The sequence below is a fragment of the Tamandua tetradactyla genome, chromosome 16 (genome assembly GCF_023851605.1).
Source record: "Tamandua tetradactyla isolate mTamTet1 chromosome 16, mTamTet1.pri, whole genome shotgun sequence".
Classification (NCBI taxonomy): Eukaryota; Metazoa; Chordata; class Mammalia; order Pilosa; family Myrmecophagidae; genus Tamandua; species Tamandua tetradactyla.
In genome coordinates this window covers 30854776-30873491 of record NC_135342.1, presented here as the reverse complement: position 1 = coordinate 30873491, position 18716 = coordinate 30854776, and the positions used below count along the sequence as shown (strand labels likewise).

The 18716-nt window shown below is 55.3% G+C and overlaps 2 protein-coding genes across 6 annotated transcripts in view; both read left to right on the top strand.

Moving 5' to 3' along the window:
* Positions 1–1216: 1216 nt before the first annotated feature.
* On the top strand, positions 1217–14537 carry MAG (myelin associated glycoprotein). Of its 3 annotated transcripts, none has more exons than XM_077132129.1 (11): positions 1217–1284; positions 3066–3121; positions 3588–3660; positions 3785–4153; positions 5265–5561; positions 5691–5948; positions 6945–7205; positions 11598–11885; positions 12222–12318; positions 13031–13130; positions 13988–14537. In XM_077132129.1, the coding sequence occupies exons 3-11, from the start codon at positions 3615–3617 to the stop codon at positions 14150–14152; spliced, it is 1881 nt and encodes a 626-aa protein (XP_076988244.1). In that variant the 5' UTR covers positions 1217–1284; positions 3066–3121; positions 3588–3614; the 3' UTR covers positions 14153–14537. The 3 variants fall into 3 exon arrangements, with proteins under 3 accessions (XP_076988244.1, XP_076988245.1, XP_076988246.1); XM_077132130.1 differs by lacking the exon at positions 1217–1284 and adding an exon at positions 13378–13422 and having other exon boundaries at positions 2997–3121; positions 13988–14096; XM_077132131.1 differs by lacking the exons at positions 1217–1284; positions 3066–3121; positions 3588–3660; positions 3785–4153 and adding an exon at positions 4252–5022 and having other exon boundaries at positions 13988–14533.
* Positions 14538–16079: 1542 nt separating this feature from the next.
* Positions 16080–18716, top strand: part of CD22 (CD22 molecule) — a 31102-nt gene continuing 28465 nt past the window's right edge. For 2 of the 3 annotated variants that reach the window (XM_077132126.1, XM_077132125.1), the window contains exons 1-2: positions 16081–16275; positions 16865–18688. The gene's annotated coding sequence lies outside the window, so the exon portion shown is untranslated. Of the gene's footprint in view, positions 16276–16864; positions 18689–18716 lie in introns of all 3 variants that reach the window. The other variant, XM_077132128.1, reaches the window with a different exon arrangement.

Genomic DNA, 18716 nt, shown 5'->3' with positions numbered 1-18716 from the left:
ACAGAGGTCAGGACTAGTGGGAGGGACTGAGCTGACAGTTGGAAAATCTGTGGGATCGGCTTGTGGGGAGGGGGTCCCCACAGTCTGGAAGCTCAGTGCAGTCCTCAGTGAGCTCTCTAGGTGGACCAGGCACCGTTCTAGGGAACCCCATGGTGGACAAGACAGGCAGACAAACAGCCACCCTGCCCTCTGGCCCCCCAGGCTAGTGGGAAGCCAGTAGAGAACTCAGCAGACAGAGTGTTTAGGTGGAGGGGCTTGACCTAGTGAGAGAGTCGGGGAAGGTGGACAGAGCAGGGCGCGGGAGGGGACTGGGGAGAGCTTTTCAGGAAGGAGCAGTGTGTGCAAAGGCCTCTAGTCAGTATTAAGGGGCACTTGAGAAACACATTCATCTACCCACCCCATATTAATTAAGCTTGACTCTGTGCCAGGAGCTGTACCACGAACAGAGAGAGGCTGAGACTAAAGAACACAAGATTGTGTCCTCGAGGAGGTCGTGTTCTAGTGAGAAGAGATAGCTAATTTACTAGGTCAGTTTAGATGGTAATAAAAGCCTAGAAAAAAATAGAAGTTTGGGCGACAGATGACAATGAAGGTAGCACAATATTGTGCATATAATTGATACCACTGAATGGTATGCTTAGAAATGGTTAAAATAGGAAAATGTGGGTAGTATATATATTAATATACACATTACTACAATAAAAAGTTGTTTGTTTTTTTAAAGGAAAAGAAATAAAATAGTCCAGGATGAGAGGACCAAGCATGACTAGGGGATATGATTCTGGACAGGGTAGAAATGACACTGAGGCTGGGAGTGGGAGGGTCCCGTCTCCTCCTCCTGCCCATATCAGCCTCTGTTGGCTTCTTGGGACCAGGTTTATCCCTAACTTTGCCACCAAGATTCCCAAGAAGCTGAGAGCAAAGCCTCCAGCCCTCAGCATGAGACTGCCAGTGGGATCTGAGCCCCCTCCCAGGACCCAAAATGAGGGTGCACGGTAATAGGGGGGGAAGGGGCATGGAAGCCGCATCCCCTCCACCCCCCAATCTCCTCCAGGAAGGAGTTAGTAGAACCCAGGCATCAGGCTGCCCAGTCTGAGCCCCGTGGTGACAAGGGCCCCTTTGTGCCCCCTCCCCCAGGGGCAGGGAGGAGCTGGGCCCTGGAGGCAGGCGGCCCCTGGCACCCGGGGGGAGGGGAGGAGCCGGCAAGTCGGGGCCTAGACCCTGGAGGCCGGGGGACTGTGTGCTAGGCCAGCGAAGCGAGAGTGTGGGAGCAAGAGCATCCGAGTGAGTACTGCAGGGGCCAGGGGCGAGAGGGGCAGAGTACCGGGGCTGGGGGGTAGAATGGGGCAGGGGGCCCAGAGCATGAGGTCTGAGGGATGGATGGGCGCTGTGAATTGTCACTCATTTAGGCATGGGGGCTGTTGGTTAGGACTGCTTTGAGAAAGGGTTGGGGCCATGGCAGGGACAGTGGACAGTGACAGGGGGTTGAGAAGAAATCCCAGAGGGAATAAACGAAGAGCCCTCCTTACCACCCTGTGTGGCTGGGGGCTCTGCGGGGACAGTTGTGCTGCGGGCCCCCAAGTTTGGGACAGATGGTAATGGAAGGGGTCTGGAGCCAGGTGAAGAGCAGAAGGATACCCAGGTCAACCAGAGAGCCTGCAGCCTGCAATGCAGGAGGGGTGGGGGCAGCAGGCTGTGGGTGAGCCAGGCCCCCACAGGTATATGTGTGCACAGGTGTGCATGCGCACAGGTGCACCTCCCTGTGTGCGTCATCATTGGCAGTGGCGTCTCTCAACCATTTTTTCATTATCACCCTCAAGAAAACATTTGAGCCATATTTTTCTTAATTGCCATCCCCCATGCAATGTTAATGCTGTATCTATGGACTAAAGGGCCCACAAATCATTGTACTAGCTAAGAGTTTTTTGCCCACCTCCACCCCAAAAACCAGTTTTTGCCCTCCTTAAGAACGCACTGTGTACATGCTTGTTTCGCATGTCTGTCCATGCCGTGTGGCTGGCCTGCCTGCCTCCTGCACCTTTTTTCGTGTCCCAGGTGCACGAGCCTGCCCGAGGGCAGGTGTGCATTTGCCTGGGCAGCGCCTGCCTGTCATGCATTCATCATGTGGATGGAGCTGTTGGGGGAGGGGTTCGTGAGCCCCCTCCCCCATGCCATGCCCATGTCTATGCAGGTGTGTGGTGGACGTGGGGGAGGGCAGTCCAGGTTATCTGGCCTCTGTGACTGTGTGCTCACACAGCTTGGTGGGCACAGGGCAACTTGGTGTGTGTGCGTGCCAACGCCCTGCCCGCGGGAGCCTGTCTGGCTGAATCTAGATCTGTCACATTTCACACCACTGTCTGCAAGTGTCTGACTGCATGAGTCTGTGTACACATGGAGAGGGTGGGGAAAACAGGGGAAAGCAGCCACTTAGAAATCCTGGCTCCAATCCTAGGGCGACCCACAGAAAAGCTGGCTGCCAGGGGCTCATCAAGCCTGTCCTCTCTGGCCCTACCCAGAGCCTGGCCAGGAGTGCCTGCCCCCTGCCTCACCCCCACCTACCCAAGAAGCCCCCTGGAGAGAAGGCAGCCTCACCCTGAGGGAACAGGGCTCTTTTGTGCCGGGCTCTTTTGTGCCGGGCACTGGCCTCCGTTGAGGGTGGGGACACCAGGGCCCATCTGTGGGGTGGGAGAGGGCGGCAGGAATTCGCGTGGCATGTTGGGAATGCTGATACTGTGAAGCCCAGTCATTGATGGGGCCGGGTCCCTGCTTCCCACCCCCGGAACTCAACCGTGGGACAGCTGCTCCGGCTTACCATCACCACTACCTCCCGAACCCGCTGCTGCTGTGGCCCTGCTGCTCTCCTTTCCCTCCCCACGGCGCTCCCACTTCCCTGATGTGGAGTGGCTGAGGCTGTGTGGGAGGGTCCCAAGCATCCATGGGCAGCAGAAGCCACGTGGGCACCCTTACCACAGGCCTGTCCCACCACCCTGGGTGGACCCAGAACGAAGGGAGCAGCGGGTGCTCATGCTGCCACTCCCGTGCACCTGTCTGACTTTCGCTCCCAGGTGGGCTGACGGCTTCGAGTGGGTCTGGAGGACATTCCCAACCCAGGGAGACCGAGGTGAGTGGCAGACCCCCAACTCCCCCTCCCTCCTGGCTTCTCCTGCTTCCTGCTGGTCCAACCTCGGCTCTATCTTTACTTTGGGGAGATCCCCAAGGACATGAATGGCGATGAAAATAATTACCCACTGATCACAATCATGGAGAGACAGGACAAGTAGACCTGGGATCGGGCTAGCTCAGGCTTGAATTCTAGCTCTGCTGATTTACCAGCTGTGTGGCCTGGGGCGCGCTACTTAAGATCTCTGGATCCCAGCTGTAAACTGGGGATAATCACACCTATCTCAAAGAGATCAAATGAGGGAATATAGCAGGTGTAAAAGCAATTAGTCCTGACACAGGGTCAATGAGTGTTTGTTAATTACAAATAATAATAACAGCAGTCTGACAAGCCCCTTGCCAAAGTCTTGAGAGAAGCACCCCTCCCACTTCCCCTGGCCTTTACCTCTTTCCTCACCTCTCTCCAGCTCTCTCTCTCTCACTTGCTGTGCAAAATGATATTCCTCACGGCGCTGCCCCTGTTTTGGATCATGATTTCAGGTAACGGCAGGAGGTGCTGTGGGGTGTTGGCCCCCGGGCAGGCTGGGGCTGCTCCTGCGGAAAGGGAGGTGGGGAGCCGCGGTGGGGCATGTCCCTCTGCCTTAGTGGCCCTGCTCGCCCACAGCCTCTCGAGGGGGCCACTGGGGGGCCTGGATGCCCTCGTCCATCTTGGCCTTTGAGGGCACGTGCGTCTCCATCCCCTGCCGCTTCGACTTCCCTGATGAGCTGCGACCTGCCGTTGTCCATGGCGTCTGGTACTTCAACAGCCCATACCCCAAGAACTACCCCCCGGTGGTCTTTAAGTCCCGCACCCAAGTCGTCCACGAGAGCTTCCAGGGCCGTAGCCGCCTCCTGGGGGACCTGGGTTTGCGCAACTGCACCCTCCTGCTCAGCAGCCTCAGTCCTGAGCTGGGCGGCAAGTACTACTTCCGGGGGGACCTGGGAGGCTACAATCAGTACACCTTCTCTGAGCACAGCGTCCTGGACATAATCAGTGAGTCCCCTGCAGGTGGTGCGGGTCCCAGGGGCTGGGGAAGGGTTGGTTCCAGTACCCTGCCCTGGGAATTCTGGATGCGAGGTCCAAGTGTCAGTTAGGAAGTGTCAGTTAGGTTGGAGGTGCAAATCTCATGCCCACATGGACCTGGCAGATGAAAGAAGTGAGCAAAGTGGGGCCCCAAATAGTCTTCCCGCACACAGCAGAAGACAGGTGGTCTTACATTTCTAGGGGGACAGGTAGTGAGGCCAGGGATTAGGGCCAGGGCCTCCAGATTCCTGCTTTAGCTGGGTGACCTCAGATGACTTACTTAACTGCCCTGGGCCTTGGCTGAGGAAAGAAGCAGCATTTACCCCAGTGGGTTAACAGTTCTCAAGGGCTAAGAGCAGTGCCCGGCTGGGCACCCAGCTCAGGCTAATAGGTGTTAAGATAGGGAGGCAGGCTCCATGCTGTCAGGCATTCTGGTTTTTCACGAGAAACCAAAATTGTGTAATTTTCTGTGCAATTCTGAAATAATGACCACTACTGATGTTAGGCCAAATGAAATTCATCTGTAGACAGGATTTGGTGATAAATTAGGGCCCTTTTAGATTCAGATTTCCCACTAGCACTGAGTTTATTTGAGGAGCCAAAATATAGCATCGATGCAAAAAGAGACCCCCAGGCACAGCCAGACATACACACTCACACACAGTGTGCATGCACACACACACACAGGTAGAAGGGTACGCGAAAACGCACACATGGAGGAGAGAGGTTCCTTAAGGACTGTAGCACAGTGCCTTCACCCTGTGGTGGCCTCAGTGGCCTCAGCTGCAAAATGAGCTTAACAGTAGTTCCACCTCCCAGCATTGCTGGGACCAAGCAAGGTAAATATTTCATAGCCCTCACTATGATGATATTATTTCCATCCTTATTATACCCAGTTGGCTCTGTGGAGGGCTTCTGTGTGCAGGGGAACTGAGAGGAAGCAAGTGGGTAGGGAATTCTGTATCCAGCGACAGAGCAGGGGACAAGGTGCCTGGGGTGGAGTTGGGCAAGTTAGGTGGGGGTGGGGGAGGATCCTGTAACCCAATGCTCTCTCCTAACCCCCTTCTCCTGCCTCACACAGACACCCCCAACATCGTGGTCCCCCCAGAGGTGGTGGCGGGCACAGAGGTAGAGGTCAGCTGCATGGTGCCTGACAACTGCCCAGAGCTGCGCCCCCAGCTGAGTTGGCTGGGACACGAGGGGCTGGGGGAGCCCACTGTGCTGGGCCGACTGCGCGAGGATGAGGGCACCTGGGTGCAGGTGTCGCTGCTGCACTTCGTGCCCACCAGGGGAGCCAACGGCCACCGGCTGGGCTGCCAGGCCTCCTTCCCCAACACCACCCTGCAGTTCGAGGGCTATGCCAGCCTGGATGTCAAGTGTGAGCCTGGGGGTGGGGCTGGGATCAGTAGTGGGCGGGGCTGGGACGAGGGGGTGGATCTGGGCAGGTGGGGATCAGGGCAGAGTCTGAGGCACCCCCATGCCGACCCCGCTGTGTCACTGGTCTCAGATCCCCCCGTGATTGTGGAGATGAACTCCTCGGTGGAGGCCATTGAGGGCTCCCACATCAGCCTGCTCTGTGGAGCTGATAGCAACCCTTCCCCGCTGCTGACCTGGATGCGGGACGGGGTGGTGCTCCGGGAGGCTGTGGCTGAGAGCCTGTTCCTGGAGCTGGATGCGGTAACCCCTGGAGAGGACGGTGTCTATGCCTGCCTGGCAGAGAATGCTTATGGCCAGGACAACCGCACCGTGGGGCTCAGTGTCATGTGTGAGTCCGCAAGGGGAGCGGGGCCAGGGTGCCAGCACCAGGGAGGCGAGGCTGGACGGGAGGGCTGCAGGTCAGCGTATGTACTCACAGCTCCACAAGCATCTGGGGAGCACTTGCTCTGCACCGCTCTTCCTCTAGGACAAGATTGGGAACAAAGACAGATGTGGTCCCGGTCACCTGGGCAAGCCTGATAAATAGCTTCCTGGAGCAGCTGGGTGCTGGGCTTCTGCCTGGGCTCAGGATCTGTATTACTACATGAGCTCCATGTAGTTCTAGCTGGAGGGTTGAGGGGAACCCAGGCCTCCCTGGCCATCTTGTGCACATTTACATTATAGGGTAGAGGAGGGAAAGCTGGTCAGAACAGGGGTTTTAGTAGGAAGGAAGGACAGGTCATTTATTTACTCATTCATTCATTCATAAATATTTATTGAGTAAAGTGCTGAGTGCTTTGCACAAACCTTCCAGATACCGCAGCTGGCTCCCGGGCCACACCTCTTGTGAGTCTTAAGAAAGCCTTTTATCACTGCTCTATTTAAAACTGCAACCACCCTGATTCTCCTTTATTTTTCTCTGAAGCACTGATCCCCATCTTGCGAACTATATATTTTATTTCCTGACATAACATCCACCTACATGGACAGACACCTTTTTCTACCTTGCTCAAGCAAGCACCATGCCTGACCCTCAGTAAATGCTGAAGGAGCACTCCTCTCGGCTGGAAATAGTATTAAGCCATTTTGTAGATGAGAAAACCAAGACCCAGAGAGGTCAGGTCACATGTCCACACCACTGGGATAGGGTAGAGCAGGGATTCCAACATGGGCACTCTGGCTGCAGAGCCCCAGCTCCTGGAAACAGTTCAGCTGGGACAGGGGTTACCTGAGTCAACCTGAGCTGCTGGGCTAGGTTTAGGGTGCCTGAAGTCACAGTTGGGGTGGCTGGCCGCAGAGGTGCCTTCCAGCTCCTGACCATCCCGCACCCTGTGCTGCCCGCCAGATGCACCCTGGAAGCCGACAGTGAACGGGACAGTGGTGGCTGTGGAGGGGGAGGCGGTCTCCATCCTGTGCTCCACACAGAGCAACCCGGACCCCATTCTCACCATCTTCAAGGAGAAGCAGGTCCTGGCCACGGTCATCTATGAGAGCGAGCTGCAGCTGGAGCTGCCGGCTGTCACGCCCGAGGACGACGGGGAATACTGGTGCGTGGCTGAGAACCAGTACGGCCAGAGGGCCACCGCCTTCAACCTCTCTGTGGAGTGTGAGTCCCCCTCTCCCCTCGCCCCTGCTGAGGGCTGGCTGGACTCATCCCTCCCCGGGGGGGAGGGGATACTACATCCCAACTCTGGGCATCTGTGCCCCCTATCAACAGACTAGGGTGGGCAGGGCAGGCATGCTGGATCCCCAGAAGTGGAATAAAATTCCCTCCTGGAATAAATGATGAGGGCTGGTATTCCCACATCTTGAGGTGGGCTCCTATCCAAGGAGATTTTTGGCCAGTGCTCCCTCTGCATCAACTCAAACAGTAACCGTGACAACATCTGACCCTTGTGGGGTGTGGCTGTGTACCAGGCACTGTACAGGGACCCACTCACCTCATCCTCATGAGAGCCCTAGGAGGGGGGTTCTTTTCCCATCCCCATTTTACAGACAAGGGAACCGAGATCCAGAGGGCTTGTGACACTTGCCCAAAGCCACACAGCTAGGAAGTGGCAGAATTCAAGATTCAAATCCAGGCAGTCTGGTACAGCTTTTCTGTACTGCCCAGAGTCGACCACATGCTATGTTTTCACCTCGGCACATACCAACCGAGCAGTTGCTATGTGCAAAGGACTGTGAGGCTCTGTGGGAGGTGGGTAGGAACAAGGGACCCTGAGCTTATTATGATATAGTCTAGCCAGGGAGATGGGACGGATGCATACGAAAAGCTAGCTGTCTTGGAGATGAAACTCAGTGCCACTGCCAAGCCAGCAACCCTCCTGACCCCTCTCCACGGACAGCATCAGGAAACCCTTGCCCTCCCCAAGTCACAGCTGTGACTCCCCTCCTCCAGCAGGAACTAGCACAGCAGTCAGCTCTGCATTCCCACTTCCCTTGCTTCCTCCTCCCCTCTGGCCTGGCCTCTGGCATGTGTCTCCAAAGTGGGTGCTGGACCTCCCATTGCTCACCCAGCTTCACCTCTTCCCAGCTATGTCATGGTGGGAAAATTTCTTAACCTTTCTGGGCCTCTGTTTCCTCCCAGTAAAAGTATTGCTTTATAGGGATTGGTGGGGGTCAGACTAGATAATCCAAGTAAACATGCACAAAATCTTGAAACAGTATAACTGCTCAATGTCAGTCATTGTCACCCTCCTTTTCCTTCTCTGATCCACCAAACAGTGCCAACGGCATAAACCAGGGATTTAGACCCACCCAGACTTCCATCATGCCTCTTCTGTGTATAAGCTGTGTGACTTTGCACAACTGCTGTTAACCTCTCTGGGCCTCAGTCACCACCTACAGTGGTTCCCAACCACACGAGGTTGCCTGTAGTTTCAATGAAATTCAACATGTACAGCCCTTGGCACAGTGCCTGCTGCACAGCCCATGCTCAGTAGTCTGCCTGTGGTCATAATGAGGATGTGGTGGATCTGTATATGAATTCTTCAGGAAGTACCATCTTCTGCAAAGCTATGGCTGCTCACTCCTCTGCTGGCCTTTGAACTTTGGCAGCAGTCCCTCCTGACTTCTGTTCCCTGGCAGTCTCTGAGGTGATTATGGCAAATGGAGCTTCCAGCACTCTGCTTTTCCCATCCTGTGCCATCCTGGGCCCAGCACCCCTTCTGGTGCACCCTTTACCTGTTACTCACACCCCAAGCCAATGGGTATTAAGTTTGAAGAGTGAGAGAATCCCCTAGGAATCTGATGGAAGCCCCTGAACACACACACACACACCAGCATCTCACCTGCTTTCTCCGGAGTCACAGGTCCTCTTTCTAGGAAGAGCAGTGGCGTCAAACATTTTCAGTGCTTTCTCTGGGCCAATGTGAAATCCTTTCAGTTATTAGCTCACTGAATCCTCGTGGTTGCCCTGTGAAGTGGGCATATCGCATCAATATCCCCCTTAACTGAGGAGAAAACTAAAGGTCGGCCTTCCCCAAGGCCACACAGCTAGGCAGATTGGTAGGAGCCAGGATTCTTCTGGCCTCGGAACCTGTCCCAGCTCTTAAACCTCTGGCTGCTTTAACTCCCCCACAGCCCTTGGCACCCAAGTTCTCCCTTAATCTGACTTCTCAGAGCAAGTCATCAGAGGTTTGGGGGCCTGAGGTCTTCCATCAGCTGGAGGTGAGGGGCAGCTGCCTCCTCCCCCTGCCTGCTGATTCTTGGCTGAGGCCTACTTCAAAGCACTCCCCCTGAGAGGGTGGCCACGGCTGCTGGGGCAGAGCTGTCCCTCAGGCTTGCTCCTGCCACCCCCACGGTGCTCCTAGTGCCAGAGCTCTCATGCTGCTGACAGCAGTATCCCTCCTGAACACCCACCAACCCCAGAGTCCAGCAGGGCATGGGACCTGCGGGGAGGAGACCACCCATGTCGAATGCTTGTGACGTGCCAGCAACCAGCCTAAGTGCTTCGCCCAGACTGCCCCGTATAGTTCTCACCACAGTGTGACCGGGGTTGGGGTAGGGGGTAGGGGCAGTGAGGGGGCTGTTATTCACCCCAGTTTAATAGAAAGAAACCGAAGTGTTCTTGGTGTCCAGTATTTGTCAGAACTGGACAGACCTGGTGCAGAAACCCAGCTCTGCCTCTTTCTGGCTGTGCTATCTCAGGCGACTGACTTTGTTAAGCCTCAACTCCCGCTTCTGAAAATTGGGGGTGACAACCAGAAGGGTGGGTGTGGGGGGTGAGGAAGTCCTGTCAAGCAACCCCTGGGGCCTTACACACCCTGTGCACTTGTGAGTATCAGATGCTATCGCTAAGCCCCACTGGTCTTGCCTTTCAACACAAGTCTGGTTGTTTGCCAGATGGGCCCTCTGCCAGGGCATCGTTCATGGCCATTCCCTGCAGGAACGGTCCATTTAATAAGGAGATATTGGCGGGGGGAGGGGGAAGAGTTTACAACACCGTGTGTACCTGTCTTTGGAGACCCTGTTGTGTTAAGTACTGTTTCCTCTGATGGTGTAGACGAGAAAGCCCCATCTTGGAGGCCCAGGAGGGTGTATGATCTAACCTGGGCCACCCTCCACCTGCCAGGAGAGGGCAGAGCTGGGATTCAAAACCGAAGCTGAGCGCCCCAAACTCTCCATTTGTGATAGGACTTGCAGTTTGTCTAGCGTCGCCCAGGAAGTGCACACACGGGGTGGGAGCCGGCTCTCCCACAGCGTCCAGGTGGACGCTTGGTCTCTAGAGCATGGCAGTGCAGTGTTGAGTGGAAGGGGTTTTTCCATTGTTGCTATTTAAAAGAAATTGTTGGTCACTGTCAGTTCAAGTTGGTTGCTACTAATTCACTCCATGGCATGTTAATTAGTTAGCACTATAGCAAGCATAATGTCTGTCCACACAAACACTTTGGGGCATAAGAATTTTACTTGATTTGCAGACAGGTCTGCATTGAGGTTACAATCGGAATCTTGCCAATTGCTAACCCAGCTGGTTCCGTGTTTCCCAGCCCACTTGCTGTTATCTGCATGTTCTTTTTTTTTTTTTTTTTTGCTGAGAATGAGAAGTGGGCCACAGGGACTTTTGTCTGTGTGTAAGTGGGTTTTGGTCAGAATTAACTGAGACCCCATGCTGTGCTCAGACTAGTGTGAGGAGAGTGAAGTGTCAGATTTCCCAGGAGGAAAATAGACCATTGTTTAAGGAGCAAATTCAATGTTCTAAAATAACTTAATATTTTTTTTAAGAGAAAGACCTACCCATACTATTTTTGAGATGCAAGTGTCAGCAGAGCCCCAAAAAATGATGTTTGGTGCTAACAGTAGTGGGGAATCCCATGAGATGTCTGACTCATGTGGGACTCTGGGGGATGTAAGGGAGGGCATCTGCAGATGGACTGGATGGAGAGAGAAAGGCCGGAGGAAAGAGGCGACAGAAGGAGTCGGGGTGTGAAAGTTCCTGCCGTGCCAATGATATGTCCTAGGCATTGTGGACTGAGTGGAGACCCACAGAGAAGGACCTGTCTCTGTGGAAATAGGGGGCCAACCTTTTGAATCCGTAACCCAGGTAGGGCTGGGTGCTTGCAAGAAGACCTGAATGAGATGGGGAGTAGAGGATGGGGAGAAGTGAGGACAATTCCCACGGGATGAGGGGTAAAGAGACGTAATTTGGGCAGAGACCTGTGTGGAGTGAGCTAGGTAGGTATGTGAGGCAGTGTTCCAGGCAGAGGGGAAATCATGAAGATCCAGGAGTTGAGGAACTGCATGGAGGCCAGTGAGACTGGAAAGGGATAGGCAAGTGTAGAGTGGGAGAGAGGAAGGTTAGAGAGGTGGCCTTGTAGGTCTGGGCAGAGAATCCAGATTTCATTCTGACACAGCGAGCAGTGAGAGAGCTGTGAGCCGGGTGTACCCTGATCTGCTTAATTTGGGGGAAAAGGCAGCTCATCTCCGTGAGGCAGCTGTACCCCGGCCCTGACCCCTCAGCTCCGTTGTCTCCAGCCCCCTCTCCGTCTTGCCCCTGCAGTTGCACCCATGATCCTTCTGGAGTCCCACTGTGCAGCAGCCCGCGACACGGTGCAGTGCCTGTGTGTGGTGAAATCCAACCCAGAGCCGGCCGTGGCCTTTGAGCTGCCCTCGCGCAATGTGACCGTGAACGAGACTGAGCGGGAGTTCGTGTACTCAGAGCGCAGCGGCCTCCTGCTCTCCAGCATCCTCACGCTGCGCGGGCAGGCCCAGGCCCCGCCGCGGGTCATCTGCACCGCCCGAAACCTCTATGGCACCAAGAGCATGGAGCTGCCCTTTCAGGGAGCCCGTGAGTGGCGTGGCATTGGGGCGGGAGCTGCAGTTGGGGAGGGGTTGCCGACCAGACACTGAGTAGGGTCAGGCTATGAAGATAAGTGACATGGTAAAGGTTCCTTGTCCAGCTGGGAAGGAGCAGCTACCTTGAGTTTGCTTCTACTTTGCTGGCTGCTCCCTGGCCCTTGATAGTACGTGGCGGGTGGAGGGGGCTGCTGGTAGCTCGGTGCAACAGCAGGTCAGTTTCACGGATATTTTGATCCTCACCCCTGCCCCAGCCCATCTCCTAAGAACCCAGGTGTCCTCTTACCACTAGCAGTCCTGAGGGCACCGGGGTCTTCTCTGTCCCCAGACCGACTGATGTGGGCCAAGATTGGACCTGTGGGTGCTGTGGTGGCCTTTGCCATCCTTATAGCCATCGTCTGCTACATTACCCAGACACGCAGAAAGTGAGTATGCCTGCCAGTGCTGATCTGGAGATGCGGGGCTCTTCCAGGGTGGCTGGAGGCTGAGGAGTGGACAGCCCTGTGTATTGGGGGAGGGTGGCTCCTGCTTTGAGGACAGGGTCACTGTTGGTCAGAGGCATGCCGGTCCCTGAGCTGATCACGTTCCTCAAATCCAGACCTGTTTGCCCATGTCCTCTGAGCTCTGGGAACTCTCCCCTATACCCTCTAATGTGAGGCAGAAAGCCCAGGTATCCCTGACTTGCAGCCCAGCATGTTCCAGGACCCCCAAGAATCACACACATTGGAGGCAACAGAAGCACTCCCCAGCCCCAACCTCACCCACACAATGCTGCTGTGATTTTTCTTCCTGGTGGGACACCACATCAGCTGTTCTGAAAATGAATTTCCCTCCCTGCTGCACATCCTGGCAGCATGAGGGCAGGCAGATGCAGAATGTACAACAGCCAGGCTGAGCTCCTGAAGTGACAGAAGCTGGGGACCTGGTGGCCCATCCTCAGCCAGGGCAGGAAACTCCCCAGGCAGGGGAGGAATGGGGCAGCCTTGGACAGGAAGAGGTCCTGTTTGCTCTATCTTAGAGAGAGGATGGGGAAACTCAAGGGGCCCAAGGGCCAAAGCCCTTAGGTAGATGGGGGTGCAAAAAGAGAATAGACAGGGGTGGGGGTTCCCATGGGGGCTGACATGTCCTGCCTTACAGAAAGAACGTGACAGAGAGCCCCAGCTTCTCGGCCGGGGACAACCCCCCTGTCCTGTTTAGCAGCGACTTTCGCATCTCTGGGGCGCCGGAGAAGTATGAGGTGAGGCCAGAGTCCTGCAGCTCCAGGCTGGCTGGGAACCAGAAGCCAGGGACACCAAGGGCCTGGGAGGGCCTGGGAGGCTGGGGTCTGAGGGAAGCTTCAGCGGGTAAGGGGAGCCGGGATGGGGAGGAAGGGTAGATGGCTACCTGGACTTCCCGGTTGAGGCTATGGGCCCTGGGGCCCAAGGGACGCCCTTGTGGTCCCCACCTGCCCGCCCGGGCTGTGACTGAATTTCCTTCTCCAATAGTCCAGAGAGGTCTCTCCCCTGGAAAGTCACTGAGAGCCCCAGAAGGTAGGTTCTGGGGCCTCCGTGTGTGTTCGTCCTCGTCAGCCGTTCAGAATGGTCCTGGCTTAAGCCTGCCCCTGCCAGCAGTCCCAGCCTTGTCTATTCAGTCCCGTTGCTGCTCCCTCGTCTGTGGCCTTTGTCCTGTGTGTACCCAAAGGTCTGCGTGGGGTGGGTGGAGGGGAAGGGATGCATGATGGGAAGCCAAAGGTACACCTACAATGTTTCCCAGATTGAGGAGGGGGCCACAGCGGACTCAAGCCTAGGGGGAGGACTGATGTAACAAGGCATTTAGACATCCCTGGAAAGGCGGGGTCCCAACCACGTGGAGAAATAGAGTGTTTAGGCAAATCTCAAATTTAGCTACGAGGAGCTTGTTGAGTGTGGTGGGAACAGAACAGACAAGGGCCTGAGAGGGTCAGATGTCAGGGGTTTAGCAAGGCGGAGCCGTCCTTGGGGAAAAAGAGTCACACAGAGCCTGGGCTGGCTGAGTTCATGCTTTGGGCCTGAACTCCAGCCTTTGCTTCGGAAAAGTGGGGGCAGGATGCTGCCAACAGGATGCTTCCCCTTACAGAGCGAAAGGCGTCTGGGATCTGAGAGGAGGCTGCTGGGCCTTCGGGGGGAGCCCCCAGAGCTAGACCTGAGCTATTCTCACTCGGATCTGGGAAAACGACCCACCAAGGACAGCTACACCCTGACGGAGGAGCTAGCTGAGTATGCTGAAATCCGTGTCAAGTGAGGGAGCCGGGGGCAGCCCGGGTGGCCACCCCCCTTCAGGACCCTCGCTGACCCCCGCTGGCTGCGGGCCCCCTTCCTCCGGAAAGTAAAGGGGACTGGGAAAGGAAGAGGCTGGGGAAGGTGACAACAAGGTCCTGGGGGCCTGGCCTCCCCCTCCTTCCCAGCCGCCTCCTCCCTGAGCACCCCCACCCCACACTGTGGCTCCCCTCTAACCTCTTTTAACCTCATCTGTCTGGAGGGGAGTTCTGTCTGTCCGTGTTATTTATTGCCATTCCTGCCTGGTCTCCCACCTTCACACCTGGCCCTAGGGCCTCAACAAAAGGACATGAAATAAATGCCCTGAAGCCAAACACACTTGTCTAAATCCTGATGATTTCAGATACACCTTTGAGGGACCTTGTCTCCCCATGGCCTCCAGAATGATCACAGCCTCTCTTCTTGCCCTCAGCTGGGCCCAGTGGAGGAGTAAGGGCCAGGGATTCTAGCCCTAAGCCCAGGCTAGTCACCCTAAAGGAGTGCTCACTCTGAGCTGTCGCCTGCAGGAGAGTCTGGCCCACAGTGTTCTAAGATTGACTGCTGAGTGATTTCCCCATATTGAACCTCATTTCCAACTTTTGCTGCAGACAGATCTGTGCCCACATTTGCACACAGAGGGACGCTGCCTCTTGGAGGGACAGGGCTCTCCAGGTGCCACAGTCCCTACCATTACCTGCTGTTCCACGCCTGGCTGGTTTCACTCCCAGACATTACTTCCTGGCGCTTGCAGGATGGGGGGTAGGAACCCAGGTCTCTTGAGCTGTTCCTCAGATTCATGCTGCACTGTGCAGCTCCAGTCTTCCAAATCTCACTCCGTTTGGTTCAGGAAACATGAATTAGGCACCTGCTGTGTCCTGGGCCCTAGACCTCCTGGGAAAGTGAGAACCTGAAGCTCAGAGAAGCTAGATGATTTCCCCAGGGTCCCAGAGCAAAGAGATGGTGCAGGCAGATACAGGACTCAGTTCTTCTGCTTGAAAATCCTTTTTCTTTTTTCTTAAAGGGGAACATAAAGCAGACTAGACTCGAAAACAGACCACCATTTGTTGAGTGCTGATTATGTGCCATGTAATTCTACCCACTTTTCCATTAACCCACTTACATGCCCTACCAACCTTGGCCATGGTTCTCAAAGTATAGTCCCTGCACCAGCAGCATCAGTGTCATCTGGGAGCTTGTCAGAAAGGCAAATGTGCAGCCTATCCCAAAGGAATCAAACCTCTGGGGTGGGCCCAGCAACCTGTGTTTTAACGAGTCCTCCAGGTGATTCTGATGCCTGGGAACCACTAGGAGATGACACCGTTATTCCCTTCCTGGGGCAGCTGAGGCCTAGAACAAACATTCATTTGTTCAAGGTCCCAAGGAGCCTGCCCCATATAGCATCAAACATCCCTGTGAGAGTGGAAAGACTCCTCACACAAGCTAGCCCTAGAGGCAGAGAGAAAACCTAGGGCTGCAAACGGTCAGAGTTCAGAACTTAGAACTCCTGGAGCAAGGCAGGGTGTGAGATCACCCTGGCTGGTAGCTGTGGGGCACAGAGCAGAGCCAAGCAGCTGGCTCCGGAGCCCTGGCTCTTGCCACTGTGAGTGCTGACTGCCATTTTGGTGAGAAGGAGCCAGAGCTTGCAGGGAGCTGGGGCATTGAGGGAGCAGGAAGAATAAAGCTGGAAGACTGGAAGCAACCAGGGAAGGATTTCCCAAGGAAGGCAGTTCTGCACTGGTTATGGAAGAGGGCAAAGGATCCAGGGCAGAGACTAAAGAGAAGGCCCGGAGATGGGAATAAAGAAGCCATCTGGGCAGGGATGGTGACAAGGCCACTGGACTGGAATAGAAAGGCCACACACAGGAGAAAGGAGGCTGTGAGGTGGTATCTGGGCTGTGAATGGTCGGGGAGGGTCCCTCTGTGAGGTCATCCATCCAAAGGCCCTTCTCTGAGTCCTGCTCCAACCTGGCCTGCTGCTTGCCCTTTCTTCAGAACTAGCAGTCTGGGCAAGGAGAGGGACATTACATAAATAATCTCACACAGAACGCCTTCCTGCAACTCGTGACCTCTGCACCCAAGGGGAAGTGCAGGGCTTTCAGAGCAGATGAAGTAAGTATGGGCAGGGTTTTGGGGTCAGGAGAAACTACCCTATGGGAGGGGAATCCTGGTAGAAGCCCCCCCGAGTCTGGCACAGGAGCACCCTGTCTGAAGGCCTCGAGGAACGAGTTGGGTGAAATACAAGGCCGGAGGCACTGGGGAGAGAGGTGGGAGAGGCGGTGGCTGGGGTGGTTGCACTGTCCCCACCTCCCGCATACACACTCAGCACCTGTCCCTGACAACAGACCCTGGCTCCGGCAGGTCTGGCCCGGCAGCGATGCCTGCTGAGGACTTCGCCCTGAGGAGCTGGGCAACGTCAACAACAAGGGGCGGGGGGGGTGGGGGCGGCTGACCCAGAGCTGCCCAAAGTGAGGTCTGAGGGTCAGGCTGGTGCCTGAGATGAGCTGAGGGGAGTGGAAAGGTTCCTTTTACCTTACTATTTATGTTTCATTTTGGCAAAAGGAAACCGGCTTACCAAACTGGTAAATTTGTGTGTATGTGCTAAAAACTTAGGGCGAGACTAACCAAAAAAAAAAAAAAAAAAAGAATAAGAAAGAAAAAGCAATCAAATGAATACATTTAAAGAAATAAAATGTTGCAGGTGATTCACAGGGCAAAGGTCAAGATGGTCAAAGACAAAGACCTGAAGTTTGAGAACCAATGAAGTCCTCCACTCACAGACCATCTCTGAGGAGGACCTGACATTCAGTGACACAAGCAGGAGCTGAGCTGAAGACATCACACTCCTGGACTTTGTCCACTCATCCCCCCAAACTGTGCATCCCATGCACGTGGGATGATTGACTGCCCGCTTGCGCCTCAGGCCGATGCTGGGCTCTGGGATCCAGCAGGCACTGAGCAGACACACTGCCTGCCTTCACGGGGCTGACAAGCTTTGGATGTGACAGACACAATGAGATTATCAGGGTTAGAGCCAGTCAGAAGAGAGGGAAACCAAAACTAAGCAGGAGAGAAGCACGGAGGGTGCAGGGCCAGGCTACTGTTTCAGAGAGGGAGCTCACTTGAGTGGAGACTGGAAGGAAGTAGATTCAGGAAGTGGATTCTAGAAGGAGCATGCCTACTGGGGTAGGAGTGGAGGCCCAAGAAAGCCTGATCACAGCTGGCTGAGGGTCATGAGCAGACTCGGAGTGAAATGGGGAAGCACTGTAGAGTATTGGGGGCGGGAGTGCCTGAGGTTTAAAGACCCTGCCAGCAGTCCTGTGGACAATGGGCAGAGGTGATCTGCAAAAGCAGAGAGAAGGCTCCATAACAGGTGTCTGTGAGAGGAAGCAGAGATGGAGAGAAGGGGACGGGGTCAGGATCCATTTTGGAGGAAGAGCTGGTGGGATTCATTAACCCTGGAGGTGAGGGAAAGAGGGGAGTCAGAGGGGACTCCAGCCACTTTCTAAGATGCTGAAGATCGGGGAGGGAATGTGCTGGGTGGAGACCACAAGTGCTTTACTTTGGCCATGTTCGTTCCTGGGGAGGGGCCCAAGAGAGGCTGATGGCACTGGGGACTGGCAAACTGAGGAAGTCAGAACCGATGACCCAGTGACTCATGCACAGCTAAGAAGCAGCAGGCTGGAACAAAGATGAGCAGGTCTCACAGTCTCAGATCTTGGGGACAGATAGGCTGCCCCACACTGGAGGCAGGACAACCAAGCCCAGGCCAGGGTCATGACAGGGACCTCTTTGTCCCTCCCCTCCCACCAACCTATGGGTCACCCCTGGCTGAGACGACCCATCCCTGGCCTGCCCCCATCCTGTCCCAAGGACCGTGCCTGGGGCAGGCAGCTCCATTATCCTCACTGATGAAAGGGATCCAGGCTGATGCTGGCCACTCCAGAGTCTCCTCCCCAGTCAGATTCAGGCTGGATTGGGCTCTCTCGATGGGATGGGGGTGGACCAGATGTGGGGATTCAGGTGGCTGCTCAGCAGTAGCCACACCTCCTTCTCACCCCACCCTCCTCGCTCTCAACTCTGGCCTGCTTTACCTTGGCCGTGCTCATTCCCAGGCAGGGCAGCAGCCACACAGAAAACCTCTGCCTACTCCCAGGCCTCGGTCTGCCTGTAACATCTTCTCTGGGATGTGGGAGGGAAACAACAGCTTGGTCTCAGGCAAGGCTGTGTCACCAAAGTATGTGTGTCGACGTCACCATGCATGTGTTGGTCAGCAGAACTAGTGACAATGGCAGCTCAGTCCATGACAGGCACTGTGCAGAGTGCCCTGTGTGCCCACAGTTTCTCGCAGCACACCCATGAGGTAGGCACTTCTGCTATCACCATAACCTGGAGGTGGGCAAATGGAGGAGCTGTCACCAGCCTAAGGACCCACAGTTGAGAAACAGCAGAACTGGGAGTAGAACCAGGTCTGTGTACCACAAGCTGATCAGATGCTGTGCTTGCTGCTGAGAGGGGTGACTTGGTAAGCCTATGAGGAAACCCCATCCTGA

Coding starts and splice junctions, on each gene's coding strand:
- MAG (XM_077132129.1), top strand. CDS start 3,615: ATGATATTCCTCACGGCGCTGCCCCTGTTTTGGATCATGATTTCAG. Junction 5,562..5,690: donor TGCCAGCCTGGATGTCAAGT/GTGAGCCTGGGG, acceptor CACTGGTCTCAG/ATCCCCCCGTGATTGTGGAG. Junction 5,949..6,944: donor CGTGGGGCTCAGTGTCATGT/GTGAGTCCGCAA, acceptor GCTGCCCGCCAG/ATGCACCCTGGAAGCCGACA.